Source organism: Cynara cardunculus, unplaced genomic scaffold (assembly GCF_001531365.2).
Source record: "Cynara cardunculus var. scolymus isolate 2C unplaced genomic scaffold, CcrdV1 Un_Scaffold_2233, whole genome shotgun sequence".
In the NCBI taxonomy this organism is placed as follows: Eukaryota; Viridiplantae; Streptophyta; class Magnoliopsida; order Asterales; family Asteraceae; genus Cynara; species Cynara cardunculus.
Genome location: NW_020201019.1, coordinates 17,707 through 37,640, shown reverse-complemented (window position 1 = coordinate 37,640; position 19,934 = coordinate 17,707). Strand labels below are relative to the sequence as shown.

The 19,934-nt window shown below is 37.6% G+C and overlaps 2 protein-coding genes across 8 annotated transcripts; both read right to left on the bottom strand.

Annotated features, from left to right (window-relative positions):
* Window positions 1-1,134: 1,134 nt before the first annotated feature.
* On the bottom strand, window positions 1,135-3,489 carry LOC112502947. Its single transcript, XM_025106981.1, has 3 exons — window positions 3,328-3,489; window positions 1,576-2,040; window positions 1,135-1,509 (listed from the first exon to the last, which is right to left on the bottom strand). Exons 1-3 carry the CDS (start codon window positions 3,487-3,489, stop codon window positions 1,135-1,137), a joined length of 1,002 nt encoding a protein of 333 aa, XP_024962749.1.
* A 6,127-nt stretch (window positions 3,490-9,616) lies between these two features.
* LOC112502950 (TNF receptor-associated factor homolog 1b-like) lies at window positions 9,617-18,069 on the bottom strand. 7 transcript variants are annotated; one of them, XM_025106990.1, is made up of 14 exons: window positions 17,982-18,069; window positions 17,318-17,508; window positions 16,793-16,904; window positions 16,309-16,397; window positions 16,157-16,225; window positions 15,906-16,035; window positions 15,430-15,588; window positions 14,866-15,214; window positions 14,312-14,424; window positions 13,080-13,230; window positions 12,636-12,693; window positions 12,263-12,392; window positions 11,999-12,200; window positions 9,617-11,250 (listed from the first exon to the last, which is right to left on the bottom strand). In XM_025106990.1, exons 2-14 carry the CDS (start codon window positions 17,475-17,477, stop codon window positions 9,784-9,786), a joined length of 3,189 nt encoding a protein of 1,062 aa, XP_024962758.1. In that variant the 5' UTR covers window positions 17,478-17,508; window positions 17,982-18,069; the 3' UTR covers window positions 9,617-9,783. The 7 variants fall into 7 exon arrangements, with proteins under 7 accessions (XP_024962758.1, XP_024962753.1, XP_024962755.1 ...); XM_025106991.1 differs by having other exon boundaries at window positions 10,107-10,330; window positions 10,407-11,250; window positions 12,263-12,693; XM_025106985.1 differs by having other exon boundaries at window positions 12,263-12,693.
* Window positions 18,070-19,934: the final 1,865 nt, after the last annotated feature.

Below are 19,934 nucleotides of genomic sequence, written 5' to 3'. Positions count from 1 at the left end.
ATCATTGGACATTCTAGGAACTGTTAAATAAGTCATTGGACATTACAGAACCTGTTAAATAAATCCTTGGACTTTCTAAAATCTGTTAAATACATTTTGTTAGTGGAAAAAGTTCGAAAAAACCAATGAACTTTCATATTTTGAACGATCAAGTCCTTAAACATTTTTGAACGGAAAAAGTACTTACATTTAAAAAAAAAAAACAAATATACCATTCTCATTACTTTTCATAAAACATACAAAAGTTGTATCAAAAGCATAATAATCTGCATACAAATTTTGGGCATAATTTTACCAAAAGTTAAACCAACATATATACCAAAAGTTGAACCAAAATATGTAACAAAAGTTGCGCCAAGAAAAATACTAACAATTGCGCCAAATATACCAAAAATTGCGCCAAAAAATACCAACAATTGCGTCAAATATACCAAAAGTTGCGCAAAAAAATACCAACAATCACGCCAAATATACCAAAAGTTACGCCAAATATACCGAAAGTTGCGCTAAAATACCAAAGTAATGCCTAATCTATGTTAAGGTCATGGTATGAACTATTCTTCATTTGCATCATTAATGTCTGGTGGAGATATAGCCATTTGACTTTCTTGTAACCCTTCTTGATGTCTAACAACATCATCACTTGCATGATGTTTTTCATCACCAACAGTAGTATCACCTTCATCATGGTCTTCATCGTTAACAATAACCTCTCTTGAAATTGAATACGGTAGGATGCCTTCGGGCCATGCTGGACACACCTGAGGATTTCTTTAATGATGAAGATAAAGTGTAAGTAATAGTCATAAAAAATGTTACTTAAATCTGAAAAACAAATAATGGCTTACCCCAATCAATGCTTCTCCTGTGACTGGATTATAAGAGACCCCTACATATGATGGTATCCTCCCATCTCTATTGCCTTTTCCACCTCTATTGCCTCTTCCACCTCTATTGGCTCTTCTTGTTGTAGTCGGTTTTGGAATGTTGAGTTTTGGTCTACCTTTTGGCTTAACAAGTTTAGGTGGTGGGTTCTTCTTTTCATTCTTACAAGTCCTAGCATTATGTCCCGTTTTCAAGCAATTGCTACATGTCATTGCCTTCCCAGATTGAGTCACCCTTGTACTTTGGCTCTCAGATTCTGATCTTTTTTCTTTTGTTGGATGGTCTACCAGGCATTCTTCTTTCCTTAGGTGGGTTTGGTTTGATGTAAGGTGTTGGAGTCCACATGTTGCTCCCATTCAATGGTCTTATAGTATTCTCATAGGTCATTTTGAAGAGATCCTTAGTAAACCAGTTACTAACATAATCCTCTAGATCTTTATTGATAAAGTGTATGGCAACAATGGAATGCACACAAGGAATGCATGATATGTCCCACAATCTACAACTACATTTTCTAGCATCTAAGTCTACCACCATTGCTTCAAAACCGTTTCGTGTTTCAAATACATTCCCACCACTAGGGATAACATACCAATATCTACATATGAAAAAGAATACATTAGCCTACAAGATCATATTACCATCATAGACTAGCATACATAATAAAATTACCATCATAGATAAACATACCTGTGATTTTCTCCCCATTTCTTTAACTTTTTTCTTATGGCCGGACAAACAACTGATTCCCATTCTTGTGCTTTGCTTAACATTGTAATGTCTCTCCATAACAAATATCCTTATCTCCTCTAACATTGTGATTATGGGTTTTCTTCTTGCATCAACAATTATTGAATTAAATGACTTGCAAATCCCATTTTCTATAGCTTCACAAGCTCTACCGGGTTGGAAAAATGCCCTACAGCATGTATTAGGGTCCCTTTCAATCAAGCGATTATATGCATCAATGTTTTGTATCGTAAACTTTTCCATGTGTGACATGAAATCTGCCTCAAAAGTGGATGTAGTTGTTGCCCAAAAAATGTTTCTGTACTCAACACCATTAAATCTTTTATGAAAATTAGCATATATGTGTCTTGCACATTGTCTATGCTCTGCATACGGTGCCAACTCTTTTACAGCTTCAACAATGCCCTATTGCATAAAATTGCAAAGAAATTCATAGTTAGAATGAGATGTATGAGGTAAGTTTGGTGCTAACACCTCACAAAGGACATTTATGAATGGTGACATTGAACTTCACTTCGTTCCAACTGATTACCAGCTCGCTGACCTTTTCACCAAGCCTCTTGATGAGACAAGATTTAACATCTTGATCAGCGAACTGGGGATGCTAAACGCTGAAGAATAATTTTCTTCAACTATAACATCACTCAGTAAGTGAAATGATTCAGTGCTCTATCTCTGTCATTGAACTCTTGAGCAAATGCATCTATTCTCTCTAAGGTATGTTTACTTATTCCTTTTTCTTAATAACTTAAAATATCACTGAAGCATTCTTTTTTCAGTCATCAAATCGTTTTAAAAGTTTGTTTCAGTGATTCTTGTACTCGCTTAACATTTTTATAAGTATATCTCTCTTATACTTATCTTTTCTTAAAAATCAAAATGATCACTGAACTTTTCCTATTCAGTGATTCAAATGTTTTTAAATGATAGTTTCAGTGATTCTCTTTCACTGACACTGAAGTCTTAAAACTATCACTAAAGTCTTTCTTTCTTCAGTGATCAAAATGTTTTAAAAGGTCTATTCAGTGATTCTTCTAACACTAAATGAGACTCTTCGTTTTCTTAAAAACCTTTTCGTTTTTAAAAGAAATAGTTAATGAACCGTCTTTATGATGACATTCTCTGTTTACAATGCACAATGCTTTGGGACGCGCAAAAAGGTCTGTCATACGTGACCTCATTTAATGTCATCCAATCATGGATGAGAACGTGCCATCTTTTTCATCATGGTCTTTTCCTCAACTATCGTCTTTCTCTCTCTCCTATCTTGTTTCTCTCTTTTCCTACCTATAAATATGAGATATCTTCCTCACATTTTTCTTTACGCTTTCAAAAACTCTAGACGAACCTCTGTCCTTTTGCAAGCAAGAACAAAAGCATCTACAAACTCTCTTTCGACCTTCTTCATCTCTAAGAACTAAGGTCGATACATTCTTTGTTCTCTTATTTATTTTTTTTCTTTTGTGAAACATACGTTTGATGTTTTAAGAACTCCGTTCTCTTAAAAACAAACATTAATGATTATTAACACAACCTCTTTCTTTGTTATAATCATGTTTCACCAATTATATTCTACTTGAAAACCCTAAAACTTCTTCAAGGATTTTTCAAAAGAACTTTTTTTGTTCAAAACTTAAAAACTATACACAACTCTTGGTTTACTAACATACTGTTTTGTATCTTATTTCTTACCAAAAACAAATGGCTGCCAAGAACATTAACTTCACAATCGACGAAGTTTCCTTCAAAGCTAACAATCACGTTGCCTTGTTGGAAATCCTCTTCAACAAAGCCTTTTACGAGGAAGCGGCTGACTTTCTCAAACGGTCGTCTCTCGCCTTTGCCCTTAACCATGAGCCCATCATGGTTAAAGAAGCCCTTCAGCAGTTCTGGTTCACTGCTGAAGTCGTGGAACTTGAAGACAAAAACGGCCAAAAAGTGGAGAAAATATCCGTCACTTTCAACCGAATGACCGTGAACTTTGGAGTTGCTATCGTGAGAACAGCTCTTTGCCTCCCCAAGGGCCCTTTTGACAGCGAGCTCTCTACTTTCGAGATTATCAAATGTCTCGATGCCATTGGCTATCAATGGCCAATGAATAAGGACTCTAATGAACCCATTAAGTTCTCTCGTTTTATCCAGTCTATGAGTGGAAAAACTGGAGGACAGGACCAGGCCTCTCGTGTTACCCTGACGATTGGAGTTTCTGCGATTCAGCGTCGCAATATAAATTATTTGCGGTCATTTTTTATGACCTGGTGCTAAAGCTGAACAAGCGCCAACGAGAAAAGGTGGTTCCATACACCAGGTTCCTCTCCATGGTTTTTGCAAAAATATTTGCAGAAAAATATTCCAATGAAGGAAACCTCCAAGTATGTAGGCTTGGATCCAAGATTCTGGATCATAAGCTTAGGGAAGGAGACGTTGCACTTTCTTCCATAATGCCCTTCTCTACCTCTTCTCCTCTGGTGGTAAAGACAAAAGAAAACCCCCTACATCTAGCCCAGCCACCAAAACCTCTTCAAAACGATCTTCTCAACCAACTCTTGGTTCTCCTCAGAGAGCCAAGAAGGCCAAAAAAGGGATAGCCACATCTCTGGCTGAGACCTCTCGAAAGGTTTCAGCTATTGAAACTAGCCTTAACCCCGAGACACCTTCAGCTAACCTCCCTAGCTCTTTAGTGATCCCTGAAATCACTATCGTATCAGTGGTACCTATCCCAACCGCTTCAGTGACCCAAATCACTGAAGGTGTGAATATCAGCGTCGCCACCGCTGACCACCCATAAGTCCTCTCAGCCATCTTCTCTTCTCCTCCTTCTTTGGTCGCTACACGTGTTCATGATTCATCAACGAATATCCTCCCTGATGATGAAACACACACCACTGGACCTGAGGTTGCTCCTTTCAAGGCTCCTCAGTATACAGATGTTCATCCTCTCGAGGGCATCATCGAGCAAGCCAATGCCAATCTTTTTGGATGTCACTGATGGCCCCTCAGGTATTCCATCGTCCTACCCTTTCTTTTCCTCTAACCCTGAGCCTCTCTTATCTCACTCTCATTCTCTTACAGGTCCTTCTGTGGTTGACGCCATTGACGAGGATAAGGATGACGTGATTGACGAAGATGACGAGGATTATGACATGACATCTGACGTCAAGCTCCTCCTCCCAGCCGTCGATATTGTGTTCTACAAGATGACTAAAGTACATCGTGATATGCCTTGCAAGGCAGATATTGATGCGGACCTCTCAGCTGTCAAAGCTGATGTTCAAGAAGTTAGGAGCCAGCTCTCGACTCTTCATGAGGCTGTTCGAGCCAATGCTGAAGCCATCGTTCTTTCCAGCAGGGCTGATGACGCTCAGGCTCAGTCTCTCCAGCAAACAGAGCTTCTCCAACAGGTCCTGGATGCTGTTCGTTAACCAGTACCAGTGATCCTGCCATCTTTCACCGCTGATGACCGCGCTCAGCTTCATGAGACGTGCGAAGCGATGACAAACCTAGCCAACACTTTATTGTGGCTAAAGGAGATGATGGTTCTCCAGCATCAACGCGTGGACGAACTCTGTAGTCTATACTCTCAAGTCTTAACCAGAGAGGGGGAGATAAGGTCCAACGCTGCTGGGCTATATGTTGCTCTAGCAATCCATGACGCTGAAGCTGAAGCTCCTAGAGCTGACGCTGAGATTGCCCATGCTATCCCAACCTCCGGTGAAGCTGTTACAGCTGAGGAAGTTGATGCCATCCTTCAAGATGATGACCTTCCCATCATCTGTGTACATGTTGCTGGTGATGTGGAAGAAGAAGTTGATGAAGATGATGATGATGAAGGTGATGAACCTGATCTTCCAGACTCCGGCAGTGACCTCGATGGCGATGACGACGACGATGATGAAGATGACTTCACCATCCAGTATCAGTGTCCAACAACCGCCACCAAAGGAGTCGCCCTCGGGAATTCTGCATCCCAGGGGGAAGCACTTCAAAGAACCAAGACCCTAAGTCGAAAGGAAAAGGTGTCGCTGAAGAAGGGAACCTGAAGGTATTATTTCAAAACCCTCAACCTTTATATGAAGACCCTACCTCTCAGGTAGTTGTTACTTCACTGTATCAACTTCAAATCCCTTCTACTACATGCGGTCGACTGGAGTGGGTCCCTGATAACCCTGTCTCCAGTGCTCCTACCGACCAGCAGATGGCTCAGCTTAAGGAGTCGCTCGACCAGACTAGAGTAAAAATCCCTCTTCGTACCTCTAGTGGTGGTGAGTTTGACTTCCTTTCTAAAGCTGAAAGACTCGAGGCAATAAGAGGTGAAGAAGAGCTAGAGCTTCAGAAGAAGTAGACTGAGGACAACCTAAAGCTGGCCAAGTCACTAGCTGAAAAGGTTCTTCCAAAGAGAAAGTCCAAAAAGAAGGTGAACGTTGTTCAAGCCCAAGCTAAGCTACTCTCTCTTGCAGAAGCTGAACACGAGAAAAATCTGAAGCTGGCTGAGTGGGACAAGCGCTGGAGCGAAGCAAATCTGAAAAAGAGAATCAGTCCTCACCCGATCAAGAGCGTCAGCATTAGCGGATGATCCAAAGACGGTGGAACTCTTCTCTCAATGCTCATCACTAGGGACAATCTCGATGCCATTACCGAGTACCCTTCCTACCTTGGCCAATATGGATACAGCGAATGGCTGGAGATCAGACAAGTCATTCAGCGATCCAAGTCCAGACATAAGCCGATTATCGAAGACATAATCAACGATCTCATCAAAAGGATGTCCAGGTATATCGCAGTCCCTAACAGACCATCTCTGAAGAAGGGAGGAAGGAAGAAAAGACCCTCTAGTCCTAGTGATGGATCATCCCTAAGGAACGAACATGAAACAAAGTTCTCCTTAGATGAAGTCCTAAAGAATCGTGAGAGTCCAGACATTTCTATGCTGAATCTTGATCTGCCAGAGAATGGTCCTTATACACCCAACTCTGTGCACTTTAGACCTGAGTTAGGAGTTATATTCTTTGACTATGAAGGTGAAATAAGATTTCAGAGAATGTCTGAGTTACGTCTATGCCCGATGGAATATTTGGTTTATCTTACGTTCTGGCTAGATTACCCAACTCTGTGGACCGAAGGATACGAAGAGAATTTCTACGTCGAAAGAAGCTTGGAGAAGATGTACCTCGTTATATCTATCTAGACGACTTAGACTAGTTTATTTTTCTTTGTAATATTGTCCACATTTTGTAATCTAATTACTATGTCTACTTTCATTGATTAATCTTACATTCTATAAGTATTAGACATGTATTGAACATCTTGTAATATTTCCTTTGAAAATAATATAAGTGTTTTTGTGCTTCACTGAAAAAGATGCTTGAAAAAAGTAATAGGGACACAAGTCTATGAGTTCCAGTATTACTTTTCACGTTCACTGACAATCTATAAGTCACTGAATAAGCTTTCAGTTTCAGTTTCCATTTTTGTTACTTTTCTTAAATGTAACTTAAGAAAATTTCTCCAAGTAAATACTGACTCACTGAAAAAGATCCCAAAATAGTTAAAAGGGACATGTACTTTATATGTTACTTTTCCTTACTATTATTTAATAAGACAACTTTCTTTATGTTGTCTTGTTATCATCAAATAGGGGGAGATTGTTGATCCCCTAACTAATTGATTTGATGATAATCCCTTTTACCTTATACGAAGTATTTATGTTTCTGTTTTTCAGTTCCAGCGATCATCACTGAGTCTGTTCAGTGATCGCTGAAGAACTTGTAATGTAAATCCAATCAGCGACAACGATACTTCAAGAAGAAAAAACTCATACCAAAGAACCTTCAGCGAAAGTCGAACACTGAAACTGAAGATTAGAGACTGGCGATTACGTGATTTGAAGCGGTATTCAGTGATTACAACCTTGTCTACATATGTGTAAAGACTGCCTAAGCCTCAACGAATGCTGAAGAGACCTTCAGGTTATTCCAGCATTCAGCGATCAAAGAAGCTTGTTGAGCACGATTGTTTTTGTCTTGTCCTTACACACAAAGGACAAACCCATATCATTTCTAAATGTTAGTACGATACGAACCCGATTAGTTGACTCTATTACCCACCAACTTTGTGAAAGGATGTCTGCTTATGAATAAGCTTTTGTACTATTCACTGTAGTAAAGGACAAGCCTTCCTCTTAAGGCTTGACACGCGTTCTAACCCTACCATGTTGCATTAAATGTGCATTTAATGCAATGGTTATAAATAGATGTGTTATATCTCCATACAGAGATACTCTTACCCCTTACTCTGAACTTACGCTTAAGTAAAATAACATACACATCTAAGAACAAATACGCTCATCTTCAAGAGCAAGTTAGAATCCCTTTGTTGTATTCTAAACAAGTTCTTTCCCAGATAGAACTTACTTTCTTCTAAGTCTTTAACAGCAAATCTTGTCTTTATTTGCTAAGAATTAGTGTGTAACTTTAGATTATTTAGATAAGTTTATTTAACATATATTTTCGCAAACAATCTTGTAAAATTTGTATTGACCCTTATTTATCAATATATATTTTAAATTTGAAAAGTTTTATGTGTTTGTATTCATCCCCCCTCCCCTTCTACAAACTGTTGTACACATCTTGTAGACCCTAACGGGACCAACCGTTTAACTATGGATATTGCATCCAGAGTTAGTCTTCTTTAAGACTGGAAGGCTCTGAGTCTAAAAAACTTATGCCTTAAAAAAATCTCCATATCACCCGAGCTCTGGAAAGTCATTTTCAGACTTAGAGGCTGTTTGACAGTTGCTGAATGGTTTGGTGCCTAATGATTAAGTGGTTAGAATGATTAAGAGGCTTTCGTGATATAGTGCAAAATGAAATATAATTTTTTGGTAAATGTTTACATTGAAATTAGGGCGCTGAATGGTTAAGAGAGGCTCAAGATACAAAATCATTCAGAGGTTCTTAGAACCATTAAGAGGCGGACTTTTTTTTTTGCCAAACAAGATTAACCTCTTAACGATTCAAATGCTGCCTCTTAATGAAACTATTAAGAGGTAAACAAACAACCCCTTAAACTTGTATTTTGCAAAATCTCTTAAGATCTCTAGAAAGTCTTATTCAGACTTCTGTACTTATCATTTGAAGCAACTAAACTTGATTCATCAGGTAGGGGAAGGACAGTGAGGCGTTACAGTCGGGAAAGCATGGGAAAGGGAAGAGAAACGGGGGTGATCGTCGAAGATGAGTTTGGACATCGCAGACGTGAATGGTAGGGGTTGAGTTATGTTTTGTTTAGGGGTGATTTGGAGGGATGTTTAATGTTATAAAAAAATGAAAGAGAAAAAGGACAAAAATAATAACAAAAGACAAAAATGCCATCACCTAATGGATGAGAGTTAACGGTACTTAATGAAACGTAATCAAGATTTCTACTCAAACCCAACTAAGCTCTGACTTCTGAGTACACCTTCATTGATATTCAAACATCGTTCTCTTTCCTTTATTCTAGTTCATGATTTATGAAAATGCATACTCAAGAGGCTATTTAAGAATAAAAATACTTTGGAGACCAAATCAAGACAAACTTAAAACCACAAGAACCAAATCAAATGTTTTAACTTATTGTAGAATTAAACTAAAAATTTGAATATGATAACATAACATGTTAGAGTGTGATAGATACATTAGCTTGGAAGAATGATTAAGAAAATTTATTCCATGCATAAAATGCATTCATATGGAGCAAGTAGTTATGCATATGAGCATGACATTGTTGGTTTTTGTTTTGATGAAGAATGGACAATGCAAAGAAGAACCAAGTTGTATGATGCAAGTGAATAACTAGCAGGAAATCAAACAATATATAAATTCAAGCAAAATTAGGTTAGACTATGAGATGATAAATTCAGAATCAAACCTACATACACATGCCACCTTTTCCTTCCTTTCCTTCCATTTAATTAAACAGGAATAGGCTTGAACAAAAACAGTAGACAGAAAGAACAGAATCACTCTTTACAAAATGTTTTCTTACAACCTCCCTGCATATCCATATCCATATCCAACCCAAAACCCAACAAATATTTCTTTTTATTCATTCCTATTCCTGTTCCTGTTCCTATTCCTATTCCTATTCCTATTCCTATTCCTATTCCATTTACTGTCCATTAGAAGAAGGATGGTATAGAGTATTATAACCATTCACACCCATCATCAGGTTAGAGTACTGATACCCATCATTATCCATGTTCCTCAAGCTCATACTGGGATAGGAAACATCACAACCACTCATCTCCATTTCCATCTCCATCTCCATCTGCCATTGGTTCTGAATCATTCCATCAATCATATAAGGCTGCGGCTGCTGCTGTAAGTTATTAGCTACTTGTTCAAACTGAACCCCACCACCATAACTATGTTGGAATTCATCATGCCTACTTCTTTCAAACCTACATGAGCTTGTGCACCAACTCTGATCAACTATGCCACCAGGACCAGGGTAAGTTAACTGACGACTTAAATGGTGATGGTGCGCTCCGTTGCTCAAACTTTGAAACAATGGCCTAACCTGTGTTGTGCTCGCCATACCATACTCATCATCCAGTAAATCATTGATGATATCAAGATGAGGGAATTCATCAGCCAAAATACCATGACCATGACGCCCACCAGCAGGAAACTCATTATAAAACTGATCCTGGGATCTGCGGTGTGCAGACTTGTGCAAGTCAAGGTTTTGAATGTCATTAAGCAAACAAGGATCATTGTGTAAGCCCCTACCGTTATTAATACCCGTATGAAGGGATTCCATCCACTGGGATCCATTTTGCACGACGTCATGATTCACCACTCCAAAAGAGAGCCTAGGTCTGGCTGAATCTACCCTTTCAGAGCTCTGAGGTAGAAACATGGGTGCTGATATCATAGGAGGATGAGATGGCTGTGAATACGAGTGAGATGGATTTACCGTCAAATTTGGAGAATGGGGTTGACTGAAAGTCGATGAAGTTCCAATCCCCATCATGGCATTTCGGTATGACTGAGGAACAAGACTCTGGGTCGCAGGTGATACATCAGGACCCAATCGTCCTGCTGCACTCACTGAACGGGGTAGAAACGGTGCTGCTTGGACAGTCGAGACAATAGGGGTGGTAGCAGTAGGTCTGGGCCCTGGAACCAGAGGAGCACTCAAGGGCCTCAACATGGTAGGCACTGTCTGACTCAAAGGCTTCTCTACTGAAACAGACACTTGCTGGGCAGGAGACTTTTCGATGGTCCTTGACACTTGGTGAACAACAGGCTTATCAGTAATCAAGGTCACTTGACCATTTATGGCTTTTTCGGTTGGTTTTTGGGACCCAATTTTATGAGCATGAGGTCTAGATGAGACCAAACTTTCAGCTGAATTTGCTTTATCGATGTTGATGGTTTTGTCTGAAGGTGGTCTTCTGGCAATAGCAGGATCAGAACCTGTGATTTTCTTCAGGTCGGTGTTCTGGCGAACAGCAGGTAGGGAAGTTTTTGGAGGGCTTCTGGGAGAAGAAGGTATAATAGCTGTGTTTTCATTTAAAACTTCAGGATCAACTTCAGCCTTGACACTTGGTTCTTTTTGCAACAAAACTTCCTACAGTATACAATAGACAAATAGCTTTTCGTGTCAATAACTGAGACACATAAAAAATGTAAAAGAAATAATGTAAAGCAATTCTCTGGAAAATAATGTAAAATGCACATCTAATATAGAAAGTAGAAAGAATGAAAAGGTTCATTATATAGCTGATCCTCAATCATTTTATGTGAACAAACATAATCGACCTATCAAAATGATTTCTGAAACAGTTACCACGAAAAAAAACTACCACCATGACTAATGGTGGCATAGATGAGCAGAAGAAAGTTGATGTATATACATCAACCATAAAATATCAAGAAAAATATGTATGGTGAAAAAAGCAGGCCCTTTAATTAAACATCAGACAAATAATATTACGGTGAAACAAACAGGCCCCTTTATTAAACTTCAGTAAGGGGCCCTTTACTAAACACCCTTACCTCACCAATTGAGAAAAACAAGAACCAAAATCTTACCCGGTAAGAGGCATAACAAGGACCGAGAGTCTTACCAGGTAAGTGAGGGAAAAGACTCTTACCTGATAAGCGCCTAACGGTTCAAGACGCTTACCAACAATTCATTTTGATGCCCAAGAATGTTAGATGACAAGGTAAGTGAGGGTAATTTCTTTTGCCGGTAAACGATTACCCGTTAAGCGTTTGGTAAACGGCCCTAAGTAAATGCAAGCTTTGCCCCAGTAAAACACCAAATAAGTTCAATAATAGATGTTTGTCAACAGTAGAGAAAGTAACAAGATCACCTTATGCTGTTCTAGCCACTTTACGCGATCCCACAAAGTGAGTACAGACACATCAGTATCCGCTTCATCCACCTTGCAGCATTTTCCAGCTACATATGAATGTGCTGGCTCAGACATGACATAAGGTGGCTGTCTGTGCATATCATCGGTCTGTCCAGTCACTTCACCACTACTCTTTCCTTTGCCTCTGCAAAATAGAGGACTTCACATCTCATGCACTAAGACCAACACTTTCAAATTACAGAAGCGAAAGAAAGTTGTTACCTTTTCTGATTTTGAGGTGAATTCCATTTGTAAGGCTGATTCACCACCGCTGATGGGAGTGAATCAGTTGAACACGTCGATGAACTATCCTCCATCATTGATGAACTCTTCCTTCCTCCATTGTGCACACCTGTAACCCCATTAGTATCACCTTCTGTGGGTGGCTGACCTTCCCAAGTGTCAGGATTTGAATCCCTATCGTCCGACTCAGGCTGTACAAGTGCCTCAGGAACACAATTGATTGAATCTGAAACATCTGAAACATCCTCAAATGTATCAGATTTTTCAAGCAACAACTCTGCATCCTCAATGAGGAAGCCTTTTCTTCCATCAATTGGGTTCTGTTGTTCAACTTTGTCTTCTACTACAGTACCAGGTTTTTCCTCCCTTCCTTTATCCTTTTGCCTGCGATTATTTCTTTTCTGCTTCACCTGCATAATAACATGTAAAAAGTTACGCATATATTCTAACCATTGTAAGAGTTTCGTTTTTTATATGCATCTAAATTGTATGAATTAAGCAACTACCAATTAGTCACTTACAGAATTAAGGAACTTTAAACTAATAAAAACTTATGTGATACAGCATATTAATAAACTCAACGAAGGTTAAACCCTCAGTCCCTCTCCATGTTTTACTGCCTAACTTGGGAACATAACGCAAAAAACTTACCATCCAACATCAAATTTTAAAAATAGGCAATGAATAATGATAATTGAGTCTATTTCACAATTCAACCCTTTCATGCCAAACCACTTAAGTTGCCCAGAAGACCAATTGGCCACTTTTCATCACTTTTACACTGGTTATAACGAACCTGCTTTTTCTTTGCTCTCTTTTCCTTTTCGGATGCACCACGTTTTGTTTTCTGTTCAATCCCAGTCATCCATGCTGCCTCTTCTTCACGTATGAGCTCCTCTTGCCTTTTCAAAGCAACAGCCTCCTGGTATGCAACTTCTATTTTACTGCTGTAACACACTGGCGATAAGAATACTTACAATACAAGAGGACAAGTTTAAATGTCCAAAAGCATCAAATTCCAATAGAACAGTTAATTTAGTACAATCACAATGAAATTTTTGTATTCAATATATTTAAGGAAATTAAGGTAATATAGGAAGAAAAAGAAACATAAAAAAATCTACTTTGGGTGAAAGAACTTTATGATCATACAATTGAAATCAGACAACAGTAAGGCTTATGCGACTATATATAACCAAACGCTGGTGACAGTGGTTGAATTAAGCTACTTTCTTCGCCATTTTAATGTTTTCCAATGTACCTTGCAAATTAATCTGATTTCATTTAGCAGAAAAAGTGACTTCATACATCCAATTTCATAGTTGGTATTTTCTAACCCTTCAAGAGAGTAGAAGTTAGAATTATTGAATCATTGACAAGAAATAAGAAAGCTCTTTCTGCCCTTCATAAGCAAATGCCAGGATACACAGTCGCTTGATTAATAAAGAAGTAGAAACCAGTTATACAGTAGCCAAATTTGTCAACATGCAGCCACCCACCGTAGAATTCATCTACCAACACCTCAACTTTAAGTTGCAATCCACAATAAATATATGTCATAAATAGTTTAATGCACTCTGCAATTTGATAAAAAAATGACTATCATGTATAACGGAAGCATTTGACACAATGCTTAACTATATACATAGATGAATCTACAAATTCCTAAAGGAACAGGAAAGGTATGACCTAAGTAGTACAAGGTGCACAATCTTGACTTACTGGCTGGCACTTAGGAAAGTTCAGCAGCTAACTATCAGGGCCTGTTTGTTACCAGCTTAATGAGCTTAATGGGACTCGCAACTTATTCGGTCAGCTATACATGACTGTTTGGTAGTGGCTTAATAATATAGAAAGTGGCTTATTTGGTAAGCTTCTAGCAGGGAGCTTTATGCAGAAAAGCCAAGTCTTTTCAAACTTGTCCCTCCCAATTAAAACATTCCCAATTTATACAGACAGATTACACAGATAACTTTATTCAAACAGGACTTGATAGAAAACCAACCAAACAGCCCCTCAGTCTATTACCTGAATATATGCACCAGGACAAATATCTCAATGGTTCTACGTCCCAGTTCAGTAAGACGCCTTTCATCACGTTCAATGAAGTCCTTGCTGAAATCCTCCCCTGAGCCACCATCCTAACACAGCAAAAAACACCATGAGACTATCAATTTAACTACAACACAAACATTTAGATCAATTAATCATCAGTGTATTGATGCTGAATAGAGAGGGTTAAAAGACAACCCAATGAAAGGATATAGAAAGTGTATTTCTGCATGTAATTTGAGTAAGTTACGTAGGAAAAAACAAAGATATATCTTAGACCTTAAAGATAAGAACTACTTTTTATTACAACTAAATTATCATCTTCAAAACTCCATAATAATAACAAACTTCCTGCAGCATTTCTGTGATCAAGAAACAGCCTTGCACATGCGAAGGCCGAAAACTTTGAGAAATAAGGGCCAAGTATAGCTACAAGTACCAGGACAACAAGATGCCATGTTCGAATGCACTTGATTTGAACATAAAAAATGCAAGAGATACAACTCAAGCAGTAACACAATGACACTCACCTTGGTACGGTTCTGAGGGCCTTTTTCATCCTTCGGGGGCAACGGTTCCAAAGCGGCCCTCTCGAGCAATAATAATACATCATCAACCAGAATAAATGTGTCTTTCTCTACCCTGACTATAGGTATTGGTAGTTCTTCAGCATCCAAGCATTTTCCCTTTGCTTTCTCGTTATTGGTCTGACCTTCGAGGGCCTTCAGTCCACTGTATAAGGAATCCATCACCAAAGTAGATGTAACTTCCTTTTCTATAAAAAAGTGCTTCACAGCGACTTTAAGTATTGAATCCGACTTCTCCCTTGACATGCAGCGCCTGGCCGTTTGATCAATTCCTAACCAGAAGGTACAGAAGCTGAAACACAGAAAAAGTAAAAATGTATTACACCCAGAATATAGAGTGACAGGAATCCTACAGAAGGGGGAACATAAATATCTTACACATGATATCTTCCATTCATGTTAGCACATAAGTTAAACAGCATTGTTATCATCAAATGGAAGAGTAAGATTAACCATATCTCCGTGAAAATATAACAAAACTAGCAATCATAGAATCTTAGTATGTACCTTGACCATCTAACTTTATCTTCTATTAACTTTCCAAGCCTTCCTCTCCTCTCTTCCACAAAACGGCGACATATTTGCTCTACATTCGACAAATATACCCTAACAAGTTCTCTCCTATATTGACAGTCAAGGCATCGGAAAGGCCGGTCTACTCTCTCCCTACAAAACAATTAAACATATTTTCTGTTAGATACCATACATGTTTTCAAGTTCAAGAAAACAAAAACACAATCATAAGAGTTACAAATTATGTCTAAGATGGAGATTATAAGCAAAGAGAACCACATGTTATAAATACATATAGCCGAAACACTTGTGCCTTTGAGCATGTGAGAGAGACAACACATTGGTGGAGATCTGAATGGTCTTCAAGTTGTTACTAGAAAATTATGTGTAATGGCGACAAGGAGAACAATCGCAGCCTTGCAGGTATGTACAAAAAAAAGAAATGACAAATTTCTGAATGAGCTAGAAACCTGATAACTTGGACTTGAGCTTTTATTATAAGGGTGTCAGCATCAACAAACCCATCTAAAACTTTTGATAACTCCATGAACTTTTTCCATCCCCAGTCATGCTCTTTCTTCCAAAAGCGATGTAATGTATCTGAAAACATGCATTTAATAAGTGATAACACCTAATCTCATTGGCCAATAAAACCATACCCAATCAGCAAAAGTAACAGAATGAGATTTTAGAAAAATACAAGCAGAAAAAATTAACAAACCAGAATATTTTGATTTCTTAGGGTCCTTGTTCACGACAGCTATTGTGAACTGTGCAAAATGACTCCAACCTGTTTCCATGAAAGGAATTCCTTAACTATCTGTAAGGTAATGTAACAAAAAAAAAGTAAAAAATCCCCAAGAACAAGCATACCTGGAAGAAGCTTGTCATGATTGGCAACACAAAGAAATAAAGATAAATGATTGCAAACATCACAACCTTGGGGGTAAATCAAGATGTACCTGCAAACCATATCAGAAAGCTTTAGTGAAAGATGATGTGCAACAGTTAAATGTATCTTATTGCTGACAATGTGCATATATACCATCGGCAACTGCACATAAAGATGGCAGCATAATTTTGCCATCCACAACAAAATACTTCAGCCACAAATTTTCCCGAACTACGAAGAATTGACATGCTACAAGGGAAAATGGAAACTGGAAATTTCGCCTACATGAATTCGACAGTGCACACTCATATAACTATCTTGTATCTGTAATTTTCCTAATGAATTTCAGAAAAGCAGAATGCAAATGTGATAGTCAGTATCTGTACTATGAGGGTTTGCAACTCGAGAATTAAATATTTCATAAAAACCGAGGTTGAAAAACAACTTATATTCTGAACCTCATACCATTTGTAGCTGCCAACCTCAAAAGCATTACTACGAAGTTCTCTCTTGTTAATCTGTGAAAACTTGTCTATCTTCCATGTATACTTCCCATATAACTCAGAAGGTTTCGGTCCTGCATTCGATAAAACGGCTAGTGAATAATAACAGTACACGAAAGTCTGAAACTAAATCTCAAGTGGAAAGGAAATAACAGCTGCAATAATACATTCATAGACTTCCCAAAAGTAGTCAAGTGTTTTATCGCTATTTGTTGAGAATATATATGGCTTATTATGTTACATCTCGCATGTTGATCTTGCTACATATATCAGGCTTTAATTCAGTTGTATAATCCATGAAGGAGCCTAAACAGGATAAGACTGCTCTATTATTGTGCCTATCCGAACATGAAAAACATGTTGGGTGTTCTGAGTTTCAGAAATGCTGCAATCAACAACAAAATCTCCCTCGAAAAAGACTGCAGAATGTTGGCAATCACATACAAATTCTAGCTTATCTATAAGTTGAAGGTAAGAAAGAAGATACCACAATAATGGTCATCATCGGTGTCCCAGTAAGGGGGTGATGTCGAAGTAATTCCATTCTCCACCTGCTCAGAAGACCGCCATTCCGCCAAAGCTTCCCCATTTGACATTCCTTCTAGTGACCTGCCAACACCAGACTCCTCAATTGAACTCCCTGCCATTTCCCACTCTCTACAACCTACTCAAAATCACCTATACAAACATAAAAGATAATAAATCATTAAAACTCTTTTTTTTCAGTCTCAACAACTCTATATTTTTTGCATTAAACTCAATATCAAAACCTGATGCCTTTCTCAAGGCTAATAAATCTTGATTCCACATTATCACTTCCATAAAAAATTTCCAATGAATCCTATTATCATCTTTCACGAAAAAAACTTAACAGTGAAACTGATAAGATGAACTAATCAAACACCAAAAGATAAAAACAAACGGGTATATACATGTATATATGTGAAATTAGGAAGAAAAAAAAACCTTTTTTAAAAAAATTCACAAAAGTATAATCGACTTGTTGAATAACAACTAACATGTATATAAAATCAAGAACCATTTACATGAAGAAAAACCAAACCCTAATCATATGGAATGATGAGATGATATAATTAACGAGTAAAAAAAAGAAAGGATAAGTGAAGGATGGAGCGACGAGATGAAACAACCTGAGAGCAAAGAATTTAAGAGCTTCTTCAATGGCGATTTTGGAAGCTGATTTTAGGTCTAATAAGAAAAAGACGCGAAGAGAGAGAGAGAGAGAGAGAGCAGCCGAGCAAAGCAGAGGCAGAAATCAAAATAATTTACTTATTCTAAAAAGGAAATAGAAAAACAAGGCTTTTTCAACGAGGATCTTTTCGTCATTCAATAGTAAATGTAAAATTTAATTTCAGAAAATCGAGTAAAAGTGTAGCCGTCAAACCAACATATTTGAGGTTAGTATGTTTATCGAAAGCTTATCCGAGTAAGGCTTATTAAGTAACATTATCTTATAAGATGAATATGATAAGGATTAAGAATCTTATCCGGTAAGAATAAAACATGGATCAAGAATCTTATCCGGTAAGAATAAAACATAGATCAAGAATCTTACCCGGTAAGAACGAGACAAATATCAAGAATCTTACTCGGTAAGAACGAGACAAGTACCAAGAGTCTTACCCGGTAAATGAGAGCGACGGCTCTTACCACGGTAAGGATAAATCGTTGCATACAATGTCGTTTTTTAGTGGACTAAAATCTTATCCGGTAAGTAAATAATAATGTTAATTTTACCGGTAAGCACTTATCGAGTAAGTGTTTGGTAAACGGCCCCTTAAGCTACCTACACGATGTTACGGTATGCATTTCGATTTAGAGCTGAGAACATAAAAAGTGAATCATATTTTATTTTTGTCTCTTTGCACAATGCATCTTGATTTAAAGACGAACACTCAAAATGTAAATCGTGTTTCATTTTTGTCTCTTTTTGTTCATCTTGATACTAGTTGTATACTCATATAATTAATGTAGTTTGGTGTAAATTTTGAATATATGTAAGCAATAATACCTAGTACAAATAGGTTTTTACCACATAAAATATATTTGTGGATCCATTTTACATTTTTATGTAGAATGTGAGAAAGAATAAAAACTAATTAATGTTAAGGTTGTGAAAAAACATGTGTTCATTGTGTGAAAATGATTGGTAGATGATTTTGTTATAGGATCTTCCTCATATTCATCAGTTCTCATTTATCCAAAACTCTTCAGACTAATTGGGGTGCAAGCAAGCAAGCTGGCGTAGCTAAAATTATAGTGCCTATTAAAGTTTTTAATTCAAAAATAAAATATCAGTTGAAAATATATTATTGGTTGCTACCATGGTTTTGGAGCTGAAGTTTGTAACTTATCAATATATTAATTCTTTTCAATGACCTTCGCAGATGCTAGGATTGCATCAAATGATGGGAATATGCCCAAAAAGTTTTTCTCAACAAAACATAATAATATTCACCGTAAATACTTAAATGCATATTTTTGATTTAAACATGTCAATACTTCTGTTAATAAAATAGGAATCAACACCATGGATCTCTTTGAACTTCTCCTCTTCGAATAGTACAGGGGCACACTCCACATGCCTAGTTGTGACTGATGTTCTAAATACAACTCCTTATACATGAAGGTCTCGCAAATGCAACATTGAGAATACCAATTGTGCCCATATTCAATCTTTTTATTCTCACACTTTTTTCGAGAGTCGAGGGTCTTCACCTGACCCCCTCCCACCCCAACTCCACCACCGAGTGAGATATATTGGGATAGTTTAGTGACTCCCGGACCATTTCTCTCAATCACAACCTTAAATGAATACCAACTTTTGTTAATCCATAAACAAGAAAATCAAAATTACTGATGTTTGTGATAACTTGTACTTATATAGACATAATTTGTACATTTCTTTAGTTTTGTCAAGTTATGTCCGCAAAATGGTCTTTTATAATATGCAACCATTTAAAGTATTTTATAATATATACTATCTTATAAAGCATTTGGCTAAAACTCTTAAACTCGTTCATCCCTAAATGATTTCATCCCTATCCGATTTCATTCCATATCTGAATTCATGTAACTAACTG

What these genes read in the sequence shown, in the direction of transcription:
- LOC112502950 (XM_025106985.1), bottom strand. Translation starts at nt 17,477, where the DNA reads ATGGCAGGGAGTTCAATTGAGGAGTCTGGTGTTGGCAGGTCACTAGAA. An exon ending in GCTCAAGTCCAAGTTATCAG is followed by an intron (nt 15,589 to 15,905) that starts GTTTCTAGCTCA and finishes ATTGTTTTGTAG; the next exon opens with GGAGAGAGTAGACCGGCCTT. An exon ending in AGTGGCTAGAACAGCATAAG is followed by an intron (nt 11,251 to 11,998) that starts GTGATCTTGTTA and finishes TGTATACTGTAG; the next exon opens with GAAGTTTTGTTGCAAAAAGA.
- LOC112502947 (XM_025106981.1), bottom strand. Translation starts at nt 3,489, where the DNA reads ATGGTTAAGGGCAAAGGCGAGAGACGACCGTTTGAGAAAGTCAGCCGC. An exon ending in TTGGCAGCCATTTGTTTTTG is followed by an intron (nt 2,041 to 3,327) that starts GTAAGAAATAAG and finishes TTTATGCAATAG; the next exon opens with GGCATTGTTGAAGCTGTAAA. An exon ending in AAATGGGGAGAAAATCACAG is followed by an intron (nt 1,510 to 1,575) that starts GTATGTTTATCT and finishes ATGATCTTGTAG; the next exon opens with GCTAATGTATTCTTTTTCAT.